This window comes from Plectropomus leopardus, chromosome 20, assembly GCF_008729295.1.
Source record: "Plectropomus leopardus isolate mb chromosome 20, YSFRI_Pleo_2.0, whole genome shotgun sequence".
In the NCBI taxonomy this organism is placed as follows: Eukaryota; Metazoa; Chordata; class Actinopteri; order Perciformes; family Serranidae; genus Plectropomus; species Plectropomus leopardus.
Genome location: NC_056482.1, coordinates 19,421,278 through 19,439,611, shown reverse-complemented (window position 1 = coordinate 19,439,611; position 18,334 = coordinate 19,421,278). Strand labels below are relative to the sequence as shown.

Sequence of the window (18,334 nt, the reverse complement as noted above, 5' to 3'; positions counted from 1 at the left end):
CTCAGTAGTCACAACCAGGCAGGGAGGTCTGCTAAATGTCAGGTAATTTTCTTGTAACTTCTTCCCATTCCCAATCAAGACAATTTGCTTAGGTTTCAATCGGTTAGAATTATGCTAGAAGTACAAGAATGTGTGTGTGTTTGTTTGTGTAAGAAAGAGACAGACAGAGTGGGGAGAAGACTAAAGCTATAATCACATACAATCCTGGATTTCCATGAAAACTACACCTACCTCCACCTATAAACATTTCTGAAAGTGATTCCACTCTCTTGTAACTAAAAGCTTAGAAGCCCAGACGTCTTGTCCTTCCCTCTTTTATGGCTGCTAGACTAATAACACATGCACTGGTGGACATTTTAGAGACGGAAAGTGACAAAGACGAGGCAGCAGCTCTTTTATGGATGCTCGTATCGTTTCATGCACTAAAGGACACATACACAAGAAGGAAAGAAAAAGGAAGAACAGCTATATCTGTCTGCGGAGAGCAACTGTAGCGCTACTGTGCTTTAAGTGCATGACGAAAAAAACTGAAAAGAAGCCAGAAAAGAACAAGCGTCCCTTTAGATTATACATATGATTATGCAAAACAACTGGAAAGCACATGAGAAACAAAAAACAAAGACATAAGGGCCACAGCAGTGTCTTTGTGTGATGTTAAAAGTGTTGCCTGCTGTTGACATTGAACTGGAATCATATAAAGTGGCGGGAAAAAAAGAACAAACAGTACAATCTTTGTACATTTCATACACATACCTAAGGCCATTGAGCCAGAGAAAAAGATAAAAGGAGACATTTGTGGCGGTTTATGAGGTAGCTTTCCCCCTGTCGCTCCCCCAAAGCGACAGAGCGAGAAAGGAAAAGCGGCTATTGTGCGAAGGAGAAGAAGCTTATACTGCAGAGGGAGACCGAATGAGAGAGTGTGGCAGCAGCAGCGGTAGTTTTACAGATATCCCTATCATTACATGGACAGGCAGAGTAAACAGAGAGAAGGATACAGCAGCTATGTGGCACTGACCCGACCCGTACCCACACCGCGCTACTTTTGGATTATAGCTCATTTCCTTATTGCACAGAGAGCTCTGTGCGGATGCTGCCATCATTTTAGGGGAGCGGCGTGGTTTTTAAACAGTGAGCCCTGCTGCAGCTGCAGGACGTGTCGCTAAGGAAGTCATTAGGACGAGTTTAGTTTTTTAGTTTTTTATAAAAATTAGAAAGTATATGATCATGTAGAGACATGCAAGTTTGTATTTGAGTGAGTTCCATGCACTTAAGTTTGAAGCTTTGATAAAAAGTAGGCCACCGCAGCAAATATGAGTCTGTGCCTTTGCATGTCATATACTGTACCTTTTAAAGTATTTACCATGGATGTATTATTAGAACTGCATACCAGACTCTGAGATGGTGCGTTTTTAGTCCAATAAGAATTGCTGGAGTTTCCACCTTTCGCGTGTACTTCCGGAGTATGTGGCCCTCCTAATATGTGCACGTGTTTCTCCCACTGACCCTGACCTCAAGTTCCTGCTTAGCTTTTACATTGTGATGATATTATAGATTCAAAGTCGAGTCTAAAATCATCAAATTTGTTATTAGAGTCTGGCACAAGTCCAAGTCATGTGACTGATGTCCACACCTTGATTAGTGGCAGTTGCATGTTTACACAATGATTTCTCTTATTTTCCTCATCGTGAAAGCTATTTGTTCTATTGGTGTTTTCTATTTGCCTATTAATCTTAATTTCCCATGCTAACGTCTGCTGCTGCAGTGACCTTTTTTCTCTACAGGAGATCAATAATGTTTCATTTAATCTTGTCTAATCATCAATCAGTTGCTAGACCAGAAAATGTCTGTTCTAAACTGTGCTGAAGAGACAAATGGAGTCTGTACAGTAGGATTCATGAGGTCCAGCAGGCAGTTTGGCAACAGCAAACTATACTTATTGCAACAAGCCCATTGAAGTGCTCTGTATCAGGTTACATAACGTTCTAAGAATATTTGTCTTTTCCCCACAGTGGCAGTGTGAGAGCACATACTGTAGTTTTTAACTGACCAGAGAACTGTGAGGCAGTCAAATTTCTCCGCTTGCAGAAACTGTTTTAGTCCGAGCCAAAGGCAACCTCAGTGAAAACAAGCTGCAGTCACCTAAACCGCACCAAACAAAACTGCTTCAAAATCTCTAAATAAGACATATTTAAGACCAACACATTATGTTCGGATAAAGTGGATTTAAGAGCACAATAGAACCATGATTTATTTTGGAGGTTTACTGTAGATTGAGTCAGATACAACACATCCTCCTGTTTCTTTTTACTTCTACACCAGAGTGCAACTTGGAGTATTAACACATGTTCCACATCTCCAAAAACCAAAACCATTTAGGATTTGGCCATCCATCTTGATGTCAAAACAAATCTTTTCAAGCAAAACAGGTTGTGTATACAGAGAAATGAAAAAGTACTCTGTCACGGCCATTTGCAAAAAAACACTAATGTCTTGTCATTCCTTGGGGACACTGTTTGCGATCTGGCTTTTGTCCTCACACACCCTCCTTTTCAGCTGATGTTACAGTCTTATAATTTAAGCCTATTAAACTGCTGCTCTCATTTAAAGTCAGTCCAAGTGAGAATGTGAACCACATGCCTAAAATATACAGTTAATTCCCTGGTCGGAAAGCTTTTTCATAACATGAATTGCATTGTAAACTGTAAACGGTGCATTTAGTTCAAGGAACACTTTTTTTTTGTTGAGCTTGATTGTGACATTATAGAGTTACAATGCATTTCTATGTATTTCACGAGAGATGAAACAAATGATGACAGAAATAAATTATTTCATTCTCTTCAGTTGGTTAAATGAAGTGTTCTCTGGTTCCAGCTTTTCCAAAGCGTAGATTGGCTGCTTTTTATCCATTTCATGTCATTTTAAACTGAATGAATTTGGCTTTTGTGCTGTTGGTGAGACAAAGCACGCCTGATCACACTACCTGAAACTGGAGGGGTATCCAGGGCGTCATATTTGACATGTGGAGCCACTGACTAAGTGTCAGTATTTGACGAGTTGGGAGTGGGAATGTGTTGCCACAGCAGGACAGCTGAAGACATCACCTTGAGCTCTTGGAAACTGGCATACATTTTTTTACTATTAAGTTGTGAGGTCAAAAACAAATGATACACAGGTGAATAAAAAAAGCAAGATTCCAAATTGTGCAAATATTGAAATTGATATTTTTTCTTCTTTCATCAGATTCTCACAGCCTCAGAGCACACAGTACATGGCTTTCAATGTGATGAACAGAGGCCTCTTAGTATAATACAACAGTGCTTCTCAAGGACTGAGCTGGGACTTAAAGAAAGCCTTTCTATTAATCAGACTCTGGGATAATATTATTAATACACAAGTGCTGCCATGGCTGCGTAAGTGCACATAATAACAGAGGTAAAACAAGTGTTGCTTGAGTGAATTATAGGATTTAAGGATTTATGTGACATTAATCTGAAGTAAATTATAACTTGAGAGATATTAAGTTGTGTTCATATTAAATCATGGGACGTCTACTATTACTTCTCATCGAGTACTATAGTTGTAGAGATTAGTACCCATTCTGCTCGCCCTGTCATGTTGCCTACAGCACAACCTGTAATTTCTCGTTGCGCCCTTTAAACTGTAAACAATGGGACAGAAGACTTAAGACAGAGAGAGCTAGAGATATATAATGTATCTTTAGCTTTGTGTGTGAGCCAGGGATAGTCAATTGTGACAAAAGGAGGAAGAAGCACAGAGCTGTATGAGCTCTGTATGTGTTTTAATGCCAAGTGTTGCTCTTCACATCCTGTTTGTGATCTGGAGGACAGATCAACATTTGGGACAGAAACAGGAAGACGCAGCCTCTTGTATTACAGCATATCAATCTCTACCTGCGTCAGCGTGCCTGTTTGTATTGGAGGAGAGTGAGGGACAGAGTCCAGATACATGGTCCAGCTCTGATTGGTGACTTTGATAAGTTGTAGGTTGTGTGTGTGTATTTGGTGTAACATATGATGTAAAACAGCAACTTTAGAAAAGCCAATTTCACAGTTTTTGTTGCGGGTAAACAATGGAGGGGCCTCAGTGTTGACTTTAAGCTTTTCCATAGTTCATTCAGCTGCTTATTGATTTCGAATTGCGGTTGAATTTGGCGGTCAGTGATGTTTACTGATGTTGTGTTAGATGCGATAAATCTTCACAAATTAATGCTGCCTGTATTTGAAACCGTAAATGTAATCACATCTGTAAGTGCCAGAAGAGCTGATGAAAAATGAAGATGCATTTTTTTTAAAATCACCACAGTAAAATCACCACAGTAAAGCTTCTTCAATTCAGCTTTACTTAATTAACTAACTTATAATTAAAACCTGGAATTTGTTCTCTTTGACAGCACCAAATTTGATGATAATTGAAATGCATTTAAAGATCTCAACTTCCAGAGAACCAAACAGTGCCATTTACTCGCAACATTAGCAGTGCGCTTATTCACACAAAGTGAGTTCAAGAGCAAAACTGTTGCATTGGCTCTGCCTACCCTTTCTAGCGGACCATCACTAACTGTGTGCCACTTGTGATATTCTTCCTGCAAATGTTGCTACAAACAACCAGTTTCTAAAACTGCAAATGCAGCTATTAAATTAATTAATTAGATAATCAATTACTCTGTTTGAGTATTCTTTTTAAGAATAAAGTCAAAATTCTCTGATCACGCTTCTCAATTGTGAATATTTTCTGGTTTCTTTAATCCTCTATGACAGTAACTTCATATATTTGGTTTTTGAACCAATACAATAAAATACAATTTAAGCTTTTTAAAAACTTTTTACTTTTTTAGCAATTTTGGCAAAAAGGTTTGTTTTTTTTTTAAAATAAAAGTCACTCTTCACAGTCTAGATTTTCTAAAGTCAGAAAACAGAACCAAGAGGAGGTGTAGGTGTCTTGTATTCTCTTAGCCTACTTTAATTACAATATGGTAAATGTTTATAATTAGATTTTTGCCCAGTAATGCCAAAACTTGTGGCCTTGTGGCCAACCTTAATCAACAATGAAATTGTTGCAGCCCTGCTATAATGTCATCTGTCTATACACCGGCCTTCATGTATGGATGCCCACAAACACATTAATGAATATCTGCTTACAACTATATTATTTTTATTACTGAAGCTTTATATATAACTTATCAATGCTAAATATCATATGAACTATAATTGAAGAACAAATAATTTGCATTACATCATAATTGGACAAATTGACATGTTGAGTGTAACAGGGAAAATGAGCAGGCAAAGAGTGACCCAAAACTGTCCTACATAGATTTAAGATTCAACTACTTCCCTTCATGGACTGCTTGAAAAAACCATGGCTCCTTAGTTCCACCCACTAGAGCTAATCTCAACCAATCAGATTTTTTCATCCCTCAAGCAGCTCCCTGTCTTGAAAGTGTATTAAAAAAAAACCTCCAGAACAAGAACTGTACCTAGAAAGCTCCGATCACACCCAGCACACATACAGTATGACACATAAATACACACTGTGGTCCGACTTCCTCTCATGTTTTGTCTGCCTCTGTGTCTCTGACAGTCTGTGTGCACATGGACACATGTTCATATGCACAAACACACAATACATCCACCGCACATAAAACCAGATGTCTGCTCTTCCTCCTCCTGTATGATGTGGAAAGCAGTCGCTGCCCACCCGTGCATATCCATGGCAACAGGCCTGCGGTTGGTTGACAGGGCGGGACGGTGACATCACTGGTCTCTTTCAGGATTGCCACAGAGATAGTAGCACTGCCAGATGCAGAAGTATAAAGAGGGGAAGGACAGACATGTGAGGTCATGGCCTTAGCTCTCTCGCTCTCAGACACATGGAAAAAACACGCAATCTGCAATAAAGAAAAACTCAAGTTGATTAAAGCTTTGAAACCTGTGCAAATTATCTTGATTTCTTTTTAAAATACAGGAAGAAGGCAATGAGCAAAAAAAGAAGAAATTACTCAGAAAGAACAGGAACTTAGTAAAAAGTACAAGATAAATACCTGAAAATTTGAAAAAATGAATACATTTAATTAATTAATTAATTAATTTTAAAAAACAAACAAACAGGAAATTACCTGGAAAAAGTGCTTAAAATTATAATTATATTATTACGTAAACATAAATATAGGGGTTTTTTTTCCCTAGATATTTTCCCCTATTTTTATATATAGTATATATAGTTTTCTTTCTTGCAGTCTATGGAACATTTCTTATCAAACTGCTAAATGCCCTTTTTCCCATGTTTTTCAAAGAAATAACACCAGGGTTTGAAGGTTCAAATACTTGTGAAAGGCATCTAAAAGCAGCACAAGAAAAGTGTTGTCACTCCAGGTTTAAAGGGTTAAGTGTTTAATAGATGTCTCCTTTTGCAAGTCTAGACTTCTCTGTTGCACATGTTTGCATACATAGCTGTTTATACTGTATAGTATTTAATAATTTAACAGTGTACTTACTGCGTGCTCTAAAAAGGCCCAGGGGTGAGGATGAGGAATGAAACAGGAAGAGACATTTAAGTATCTGGTGATATTGAGGGCAGCTAATAATGTGTTGTCCTCAAGGAAGATTAGTAGATAAGGGCCGTAAGGGGTCATAATAGGGTTTATACCATAGGATAGTGCCACAATAATTAGTCGATTAATTGATCAATTGATTGGCAGAAAAATACCCGCTAACTATTCTTATAATCAATGCATTGCACATGATTTTTTTCATGCAAAAAAAATATAGAACATGCTGTTTTCAGTCTCTCATATATGGAGATTCCCTGCTTTTCTCTGTTGTCTGTCATATTGACTGAATAACCTTAGGTTTTGGGCTGGGACTTTAAAAAACTTGAATGGACATTTATCACTATTTTCTGACATTTTAAAGACCAAACGATTGATTGATTATTCAGGAAGATAATAATCAACAGATTAATCAATAATGAAAACAACCTTTAGTTGCAGCCCTCACACGGGAATTGTCAAGAACACCACCAATCCATTATGTTATTTCTTCTCTTTTTGTACTCACAGTTTTGGTCATGTTTGAGGTTTGATCACTAGAGGGCGCCAGATACAAATATGACGTGCCATTGTCTTTATCTTTGCTCTGCATATACACAGGGTGGACACATTAAAAGATGCCGATGGTCCTGTAGGTAGTGTAGCCTTGGCATGGTCCAATTTAAGAATATTTCTATAGGTTTTAGTTTGTTGTTGTGTTTTACTGGATTGCATCATGATGTAGTGTACAATACTCAGCCTGAACATTAACTGACAAGTGAGGTGAATTTAATTTATCCTCTCATTACATGCACTGTTTTGCTGGGAAAGGTTGGGTTCCATTCTGATTGAGCACTGTGGGACATGCCGGTACTCTGGAGGTACCCCTAATCCACAGTGGGGTATCCTTCGATCAGACTTGGCTCTGACCTGTCGAGGCCTGAATGCAAGGATCTCTGGGGGATGTCCTGTGGTGTCTGGCACCGGGGGTGTTGGCAGTCGATCCTTTGAGTCCTGTGGCTTGTGAGGAGGGGTACCAGCACATCCCATGGATGCTCGATCAGATTGGGATTGAGGAATTTGGAGGCCAGGTCAACACCTTAATTTCTTTTTCACGTTCTACGGTCAATTCCTGAGCAGTTTTTGTGGTGTAGCATGGTGCTTTGTCGTGCTGGGTGGGCCACTGCCACTGGGATTGCCATTGCAACATTTAATTAAACTATTTGTTTAATTACTTGTACTTAATTACTACCCAACACTGCCAACACTTGTCCATATCTGCCTCTTCTATACCCATTCCAAGTACTGTCAACCTGCTCAATATTTTTTACAGTGTAATAAACTCATTAGGTATCACAGACACAGAATGAGTCCCTGCAGGAGTATAACAGTGATATTAGAGTGTTTTTTCATGAGCGATGACAGGTCAAACGCAGAGGATTTAGATCAGATGAAAATGTTTTTACAAGAAGAAAGTTTATTCTATAAACAATCGTCAAAGATTTATGCACAATGGATGCTGACATGACGACCTATCTGTGCATACTTATTTTTAACATTTGTCTTGTTCATAGGATTCTCCCTATAAATCAGTACCTGTAGTAATCGTGATGTAATAGGATGAGAAACTCATGTCCTCCTCCAGTCACAAATCTTATTTCTTGCTCTTTTTTGGCATGACCTCATGCAGCTTTCAGGAAGCAGAAGTAAAATCCATTTCCCGCCAGACAGGGTTAAAAAAGGAAATGAGATAGGGAGGAGCAGGGAAGGGAAGCCACAGGAGAGGCAGCGGGTTACAGACATCTGCTGCAGAGAGATGTGGGTAAGACATCGATCTTCAACCTGACGGACAATACATAGTACATTCCAGCTTGTACATTTTAACCTGTCATAGCTGTAAGAAATTTTGTCCTGTCACATCAAGGCCTGTTGATTATCTCGGGTAACCAGGTCATAAATTCTGGAGAGAGACATTGCTGTGCTGAGTTCCTCCTATTTCCATTATATTTGAGGGGTGGCAGAGATCTCTACGACTAATATCCCCAACACTCAGCAACTCACACCAAAGCAGTCTAGAGTGGGGTAAAAATGTGTTGTTTTTTTATTTTGGGATGAATTGTGCCTTTAAGTGGCCTAGTTGCTGCCAAGTTCCATGATACATTGCATTATAATGGACAATGCACTCTGATAAGATGCTGGCTCGCTTCAGAATCGACAAAATAGCTTTCATGCGTATTATTGTACTATATTTGTTACATTCTCTACGTAGAAAGAGACAATACACTGTTGTTCTTGAATACATAGACCCTTGAATCTTCTGATTTCACACAGAGCGACCCCGAACCGTGCTGATTATTTTGATCCAGACAATGGCTTAAGGGTGCAGTTACGCAACAACAATAATATGATAAGAAACTGCTGCGCTTTGTTCAGTTTCCTGATGTAAACAAGATTTCACATCTAAAGTGGTGCATTATGACATTCAGCAGAGACAAATAACAGAATGGTTTTAGAGATGCAGCCGACAAAAGCTTTACTTCTTACAGCAGAACAACTGTACTGCAGCTCCAACCCGGTACAGCACAGCTTCTGCAGTGTGCACGCTCTGTTGCAGTCTCTTGCAAAAGAGATGTTGACCTCAATGACATTACCTGATTAAATGAAGGTTGTATAAATGAGACATTTGGCTAAGGTTTCTGGTGGTGTGTATGGCAATATAGTAGGATATTTGGTCCTCACAGTCATCAAAGCTCTGAAAACAAGTATTTGGTAGTGCCACAGTACAGTCTTCAGGTAGCTATCTAACATCCAAAAATCACACTGCTTAAGATGAACCTGAGTAGGAGCGCTGGCAGATGGTGAAGTGATGAGTGTGGACTGTTTGGATTTGTTTAGTTAAGCCTCTGTGATCAGAGCCAAAGCACCAGATTTTCTGGAGAACATTAAAACACAATCTTTGATTCTGTTAGTGCTGACAAATCCAAAAATATCCACCCCATTCACTGCTGATATTTTTTAAAACTCGACACAATTCACAGCAGAATTCAGCCTATTCATGCTATGGACCTGTGCACTCATGTTTGTCTGAACCAGTCCAGTTAAAAATGTCTGGACAATGTGTACTAGTCTCCATGGTCACTGATGCTGATATTATAAGTAAGCCCCATCGTTTCTTGAATGTGGTGGGAAGGCTGATTGTTTTCGGCATTGTTATGAACTTTAATATTTCTTTTACACACACATGTCCACGCACACTGACGCACACATTCCCTGGGTCCCAGAGGAATGTATTCTGAAGCATTGTGAGTGCTGGTAGTGCGTGAGGAAGCAACCCTGGTCCTCCTCCCTGACTGCTTCCTGGTATTGTTGCTACATCCATCTCTTAAAAGTCCATGTGAGCATTCATGTATATGCACACGTGTGTGTAAATCGTTTAAGGGCAGTTTCAGGAAAAGTATTAATGTTTTGAGACTGTCCTAACCAGAAAAAAAATGTAGAACTGGTTGTATGGACGTTTCCAGGGCTTTTATCTTTCATACTGGTGCAAAATCGGGCTGACTACTTGAAATCACACCCAGAGGTCAGCACAGATTAGGAATAAGGTGATTACATACACTCTAAAAGACTATTGATACTCACGCTTTCTGCAAATAGGATTAGCAGTGCAGATAACAGCCTCTGTATGATCTCAATGAACAAGGTGAACAGGATAAAATGCAAAGAATAACTGTTTTATTGCCATATATGCCACATTCTACTAGATTTTTTGCCTCAGCAAATGTTAAAATTAGACTTTTTTTAAACCTATAGTATTTGTAGTAGTATTTGGAGTATTTGTACAACATTTTGTGCAGTCAACTATCTGTCCATAACTGCTGATGGAGATTTTTCCCTCAGGCATAGATCTCAGCAAGATGGTTGTCTATTTCAGTAGCTAATTCGCCTGCTCTGTTTGGTCATTTCATGTGTTTGAAGCACCTGATATACATCCAGATCAGATTTATATACTTCAAAATGTACCCAAGAGACACTGAGAAGAGACTGAAATCTGATGGCTAAACCCTTTAAGCCTGGGCTAAAAAGTTTGATTTCCTTCAAAAGCTTGTGCAGAAAGGCAATGAGCAACTTAAAAAGAAATCACCCCATAATTAGAAAGAGACATATTTCTAGACATATTTTCTTATCTTTTTTAAAAATCATTTTCTGAATCTACTAATTTCTTTAAGGTTTGGGACATCTCTTGCCAAGTTGCTTATTACCTTTTTTTATCCATGTTTTCAAAATAAATCAAACCAATTTGCTCAGGATTCAGTGGTTTAAATAATAAATGTAAGGCGTCTGAATGCAGCACAAGAAAAGTGATGTCGATTCAGGTTTCAAAGGGTCTGACCAGGTGATCCGAGACACATTTTCACAAGATACAAGATATACTGAACAGTGCAGAGTAAATGCATCTCCTCCTCTGCAAACAACATCCAAAATCATAAAATACGTATGGAAGAGCATGCATTGTTGCACATTCAATTAAATATATATCCTGTCATAAAATCCTTTTTCAACTTGTTTGAATAATTTCAGTTTAATGAGAGTAATTGTCCTGTGTTTTTTGTGTTTGCAGGCTGGAGTCTGAAATCGGTACACTTGAGAGTGAAGAGTCTCAGATATCAGCCAAAGAGCAGGTTCTACGAGAACGTCTGAAAGAAACGGAGCGCTCAATAGAAGACCTGCAGAAGGTAAGAGCATGAACTGTCAAAAACATTGTATGAGCTTTTGGGGGGCATGGAGAGCTACGAATTGCTGGCTTTAAAAAACTCACAATAATACTAAAATCATTCTGCTTTCACTGGCTGGTGTTGACATTTCTTGTGTAATAAATAATCCATTCATTCTTTCAGTTGTTTTTCAGTTCTTACTATTTCTCGTTTAAATATATTACATATGCTTTGTTTTTTTACACACATTCATTGTTTTTTGTTGAGGATTTAAAAAAATAGAGAAAATGCCACTGAGTCTTGTGTTGACCTTGCAATTAATTGAAAACACAAGTGTGCTAAATATAAATGAGATAAATTACTTTGTGATTACAAGACAGAGCAGTTAATCTTTAATTGCATTGTAAAACAATGATTAAAAATTCTCTTGGCAGTCATGTTGCTGCACATGCTGAATGTTCAAGGGGCCTGGAGTAAAGAAGTCTTATCACTGAAATTTGCTTTTCAAGCATAAGTAGTGTTTTTGTAATTTTTATTAGAGGAATAATTCCCCCCGCCAAATAGATTACCCTCCATCATTTGTATGTCACTCTCCCTGTGTTACTTTAAGTTTGATTTTTCTTGCATGCCCCCAGTGAGTGAAGAATCCAAACCAGAGATGACTCTTGATGAATTTAAGTCATAGGCAACCACATTTAAAAACAGCAAAACTTAATCAAAACATCCTATAACAAACTCTAACACATTATCCAAGTCTCCTTTATCCAGTCCTACGTTAAGTTCTTCCCAAACTGAGAGCCCTTTCTATGACAAACTGAACAGAAAGTGAAACTTATCATGCTCTCTTTAAAGCCAGGCTCCATTAACAAAAACAGTCATTTTACCTCAATAAATATGGGGGCTGCTGGTCCACCGCTGCCTTGATTGGTGGTTTGTTATTTGTGTGACTTTAGTGAATCTGAAAAAAACATTTAAAAGACCAAAGTTACAAAATAACACAAATTACTAACTGATCAAGGTAGCAATAATACCAGCAGCTCTTGTGCTCAGCAAGTTAAAATTACTGTTTTTGTCAATGGAGTGTGGCCCTGAAGATATCATAAGTAGGTTTCACTTAACAATAAGTTACCCATTGGAAAGATCTGTCTTTTTGGGAGGTACTGAGTATTGTAACTGAAATTCTACTGCACAAGCTGTGAGAGAGTTTGTAAACGGATGTTTTGATACAGTTTTGCTATTGTTAAACATGGACCCCTATGACTTAAATTTAGCAAAAATTTTCTCAATTTTTGGATTCTGTGTTCACCATGAGGGCATGCAAGAAAAGTTTTCTTTATTAATTCAACATAACATGGGGTAAGTAACTGATAAACATATGGTCATTTGGCAGCTGAATAATTCTTTAAATAGATTCCATACTTTGTAAATAATTGTTTTTATTATATAGAGCCCTCTTTTAAAAAAATGGTAATATGGATTTTCTTCTGTCTGTCTTTCAGAGTCTGATGACCCAGGATGGAGGTATGACACACACAACAAAAAATGCACAAACACACATGATGTCCTCCCCTGAGTTATTGTTGTTTCCTAGCAGTGGGGTCCCTCTGTTTCTGTGTGTGTGTGGGGGTGTGTATGTGTGTGTGGGTGTGTGGGAATAATAGTCTCGCTGAGGCAGGAGGGAAGCAGGCCAGAGCACGCCCCTGAACCCCCAAACACACACACTCACCCATACCCATGGACACACACGTAGACATACACATACCTGCACACAAACACACACACACACACATTTGCCTAAAAACTCACATACACACACACACACACAGAACCCGGCTCAGCTAGACTATTGAAGCTCACACACACACAAGGCCATGACTCTGCAGCCTGCAGTCGCTGGCTTTATCCCCCCTATTCACCACCAAGCCCTATAAGCCCCTAAAGCTTTGTTCCTGCAATCACACACACACAAACACACACACACACACGCTTCTGCTGCATAAGCACTGGACCTCAGGGGTGCTGGAGTTGCCGTGGGACACAGAAACAGAGAGATGAGGAGATTTAGATGGTGTGTGTATGATTGGAATAGGGGCGGGGAGGTTCACTCCGGGGTGTGGCTAGTCTCCCTGTTGGGGGGCTGGGCTGTATGTGTGTGTATATTTGTATCAGGGTGTGGTTACACATCCCCCTGGTGTGTGTGTGTGTGTGTATGGTGCATGAGTGTGTGCGTGTGTGTTTTCCCTCACGGCCTCAAACGTCCCCCTGACCATGTGTCATTTCCCCCCCTGTGCTCCTGCTCACTAGATGCCACTGGCTGCATGTCCGCCCCTCTCTCGGACTGCACGGACCCCGACGCCGACCACCTCGTCCTGGCCACGCAGCCCAGGACCGGCCCACCTGCCTCTGGAGAGCACGCCATACCAAGACCTGGTAAGACAGAGGGAGGAGAGGAGGGGGGGGGGGGGGGGGGGGGAGAAGAGAGAGGGAGGGTGGGAGGACAGGAAGATTTTGGGCCACAGCCAAGTTGGATTATAACCAGGAGCAGCTCGCGCGCACATGGACGGTGCACAGGCACAGATAGGCACACGTTTGCACAAATTGAGTCAAATCTCAGATGGACTTTAACAGTTATGCACTGATGTGTGCTGAGAAAATTATGCAGCCAGTACAGTCATATACTCGCAATGACACACAATTAACCAGTGTGTATGCACATATGGTATACTTAAATCACAAGGACATCACATTAACTTTCAAATTGACTTTTGAGAATACATATTCAAGTTCACGTTAGTAATACTTTCTGACGAGTACATTTCAGACTGTAGAATTTAATTAAGTATTTTGCATTACTTTTAGTCATTGTAATATTTTAACTTGTAGAAGTATCATTAGTTTTACTGTAGTAGTAGTACTATGCTGTATTAGAGCACCAGGCTACCCATTATTTGCTTGAGTTTTTGTACAGTTGATTAGTTTTACCCATGATATTTTTATTATAATGATACAGCTTTCTCTTTTACAGGAAACTTAAAGTTTTGATAGTGAACTGAAATCTGTGAAGTTCATTATCTTACTTGTTTGTTACTTTGTATTTGCTGACTTTGCAGCAGGGATTGCTCTACAAAATAAAAGCTCAGCTTTCTGGGAAGCTGGATGTGCTCTTATCAGCAATAAGATAAATCTTTTACATAAAATGACAAGTGAAGAAACACAACCACACCTCAGGTAAAAACAATATCTATTCTTATTATTCTTATTCATATTATTATTCATATTATTATTATTATTATTATTATTATTATTATTATCATTTACTTAATATTGACACTACAAAATTAAAATACAAAATACGATGATTTTAGGGCAAATCTCTTGATATCGATATTGCAGTTGCATTGTAGGGTTGTCTGTTGGTGCTTTCACAGTATTTGCTCAATGAGATTTTTGATAGATAACCATCAATAATGTGGGTATAATGACAAAATGGATAAAGGGAAATAACAGAACAGCTAGAACAATTTGGTAAATTCAGAGATTTACATCACTTTACTGTAGTACATCCTTAAAAACCAAGAAAAGGCAACACTTAGGGTATTACGATATCCAAAATCTAAGATGATAATCAATGTATTGCCCACCCTTAGGACTGAAAGTGACATTTTTTCAAAAGTCAGTGAAGGTCTCTAAAGAATGTGACTACCATACAATTATCGTCACTATTATAACTTACATATTTTATAGTCCTAAGTCACTTAATTGCACAAAATACCTGTAGTTTGTTTACTAGATATCTACAGAATACTTGTCCTCACTTAGACACAGTGAGGGAAAGTTATGAAGTTTTCATGTTCACTCACTTTCGTCTGTGGTTAACATCTCTAAAGGACAAAGTTAAGGTAATGTTTTGTGTTTTACTAACCACATATACACCAGTTTGAATAAGAAACTAATATTGCAGATGTCAGTCTTTCAGAGAACACTGTGTCCCCGTCCTCATGCTTCACTCCCTCCACTCTTTCCCTCTCATCACCCCCCACCTCCTTCACTGGTTCCTCCCCACCCCTTCACTTTTACTCCTTCAAACCCCACTCCCTTCTGCCTCCACCCCTCTCTCCTCCCTGTCTCTCCTCCTATTCATCCTTCCCTCCTCCCGTCTAACAGCAATGTTTGCCATGGAGATCAACGTGCAGCATGACCCGCAGACTGGCGAGCAGCGCGTTCTGTCAGCCAACCGCGTGAGCCCGCTGGATGCGGCGTCGCGAGGCGTCAAAGTCTACGACGATGGCAGAAAAGTGGTCTATGAGGTCACATCCTCTGGGGGCGTGTCCACCACTGCCATGGAGAACGGTTGGAGCTCTGCGCAGGTTGACCAGCTGATCCAGGGAGCTGCCAGACCTGTCATACATGGAGGAGATGGCGGCAGAGGTCAGGTGACGGTGACCCCAGCTTCCCCACAGGCTTACGTTTCCCCAGCAGATATTGACGATCTGTCTCCACCCTCCTGTGCCCCACCATCCATTCCTTCGAGCCCACCGGCCCAGGTCACCCTCCAGAGGGAGACCCGGCTTGGCATGATGCCCCCCTCTGCTCCCATTACAACCCAGCCCGGCTCCTCAGCTCACCCGGGTGGCGAGTTCACCTCCCCACCCCAAGCCAGTGCAGAACATCCGGTGACCATGGTGTTCCTCGGCTACCAGGACGTTGAGGACATGAGTGAGAGCAGGCGGCTGTTAGGTTTTGATGGCGCCGTGAAGGCCGAGGTGGTCCTCATCGATGAAGACGACGAGAAATCACTGAGGGAGAAGACGGTCACCGACCTATCCATCATCGATGGCACGGCGGCTGACCTCGTGTCAGGGCGGCCGGTCACATCTGAAGCCGTCAGCACGGAACTGTCATCTGATGGCCGTGAGCCCGACAGCGCCTCCTCGCCCCCCGCCAACCCCGATGCCAACACGGCCCCCCCGCCCGGCCTCACCCCCGCCACAGGTACAGACAAGAGGAAACGCTGCGAGTGCTGCATCCTCATGTGACTGAATCTTCTCCCTCTTCCACCCTTTTATTATCACCCAAAACACCCCTTTCTTCTCCTCTGTCTCTGGATGGTTACTAACAGAAGCCCCACCTTCCTCCTTCTCCTCCGGACTTTGATCGGCTGGCGCACACATGCACGCACACATGCTCTTGTCTGACCTTTGACTTTTTACTCAGTTACGTTATTACCTCTGCATCCCTGCTTTTTTGTTACCCTCCCTGTCAACACTTCAGCAGACTCCTCGGACAGCACAGTTGGCTCTAATTCAAAAATTCAAATTAAGCAGGAATTATGCTTTCACGCTGCTATATTAATGTTCAAACATACAGCACAGATACAAACTACTCTAAATGGTCAGTTCGACTTTATGGACAATCAATCACAACACCATGCTGTCTAAGCCAACAGTATGTCTGGACAATCAACTAGATCGTCACTTTTAAAGCCAGTTTATAAAACATTCAAAAAGACACACAAAGTCTCAGCAATTTTTTAAATCTCTCTCTATTCAGTCACCTCCCACTTTCCTTTTCCTGGACAGATCCTGTTGTCTCCACTCAGAAACACATAAACAACTGCACAACCCAACCGACAAACAAACCATCCCCCCTTCCTTGTACCAACTCTCTCTGACTCTCAGGGTGGAGACGAGGGTACTTGTTGCCTTGGTTTCTTTATGTGCCTCTTCATTCTTCCACATTGGTAGTCCTAGCAAAAAAAATGAGAAAATTAGAAATTTAGGATTTTATTTCAGTTTGCCGTTGTTATCTGAACTTTTTTTTTGTTTTGAAATTTAAAAGGCCATTGAATTGTTGGGACACCTGTTTCTGTGGGAGGTTTTTGACAATATAGTTAGTAGTAACAGGACTCTCTCTTCCTCTCTCTCTCTTTCTCTCTCTCTCTCTCTCTCTCTCTCTCTCTCTCTCCCACTTTCATTCTGTCATTCTGTCCATTAACTCCAGCTATTCCACTGCTGAGGCCATTTCCTCCTATTCTAGTACTTCCGAACTCAGCAGCCAATACTAAGCAGTGGAACACCTTTTTGGCAGCCAGTAGGATCTATACAGCCAATTTTTCCAGTGTGTCTATAGAGCACAGGAAGCTAATGGCAGCTTAGTAGGCCTACACTCTGGCAGCAAAGGAACATGTTTTTCCATCTATGAAAACAAACATGGGTTACTACCACTAACAGCAGGGCACAAATATTTTAAATAATGAATTTTAACAAGCACTATCCTTAAATTACAGCTGTGCTCAAAATGAGCTTTTAGAGAATGAGATTCTGTGCAATTAATATTCATCTTTTTGTCCATTAAATTCACTTCATCGCTGCAGAAGGCCACCAGAGATCCAATGTACCCTTTACAGCTCAAAGAGACTGAAAACACTGCCAGCTCATGCAGTAGTCACCAACCAGGCCCTCGTTTACAAGGGTGCTGCAAATAATGTGGCCTGGGTGTCAATATAACATCATATATATCACAGTGTAGGTCATTTACTTGGCTGGTTTTCAGAAAAGCCCTTAAAAGCAGTGATCACCCTCATTCTGCTGAATGATAATGGATGCTCTGAAAAGAGTTTTGTACCCTTTGAAGTGTCTTTCATGTTATATGGAATAGAGAGGATGGTGCTCAATAGGCATCAGGTAAATTGATTTTTTGGAGCGTTGGTGACTTCACTTTGCCATTGTACGCTACAGAAAAATACCTGTTGTTAGAGTGAGATCAATAAAGTTATATGGTCCGGATATGTGATTGAAGAAGACGTCCGCACATTTACAAAGAGGTTAGAGAGGCTCTTCAGATCAAAGTACCACAATTTGGTGTTGTTTGTGTAGCTCAGGTGTGTATCAAGTGATGTCCTTGGCTCAAATCAAACTCGGGTCTTTATAGAGCTGTGTTTTATCGAATAGCTATCAACTACAAATTAAGCACCAGCTAATTTGATCTTTTATCAATCGATTTGAGTAATTTTTTAAGAAAAAAGAATTCTCTGATTCCAGCTTAATGAATGTAAATACTTTCAGATTTCTTTACT

At 40.3% G+C, this 18,334-nt stretch overlaps 1 protein-coding gene across 3 annotated transcripts in view; it reads left to right on the top strand.

The window, feature by feature from the left end:
* LOC121959726 (A-kinase anchor protein 2) overlaps positions 1-18,334 on the top strand; it is a 106,988-nt gene that overhangs the window by 40,367 nt on the left and 48,287 nt on the right. For 2 of the 3 annotated variants that reach the window (XM_042509195.1, XM_042509196.1), the window contains exons 5-8: positions 11,166-11,280; positions 12,759-12,780; positions 13,564-13,689; positions 15,424-16,251. In XM_042509195.1, the coding sequence (XP_042365129.1) occupies positions 11,166-11,280; positions 12,759-12,780; positions 13,564-13,689; positions 15,424-16,251 (1,091 nt within the window). The remainder of the gene's footprint in view (positions 1-11,165; positions 11,281-12,758; positions 12,781-13,563; positions 13,690-15,423; positions 16,252-18,334) is intronic. The other variant, XM_042509197.1, reaches the window with a different exon arrangement.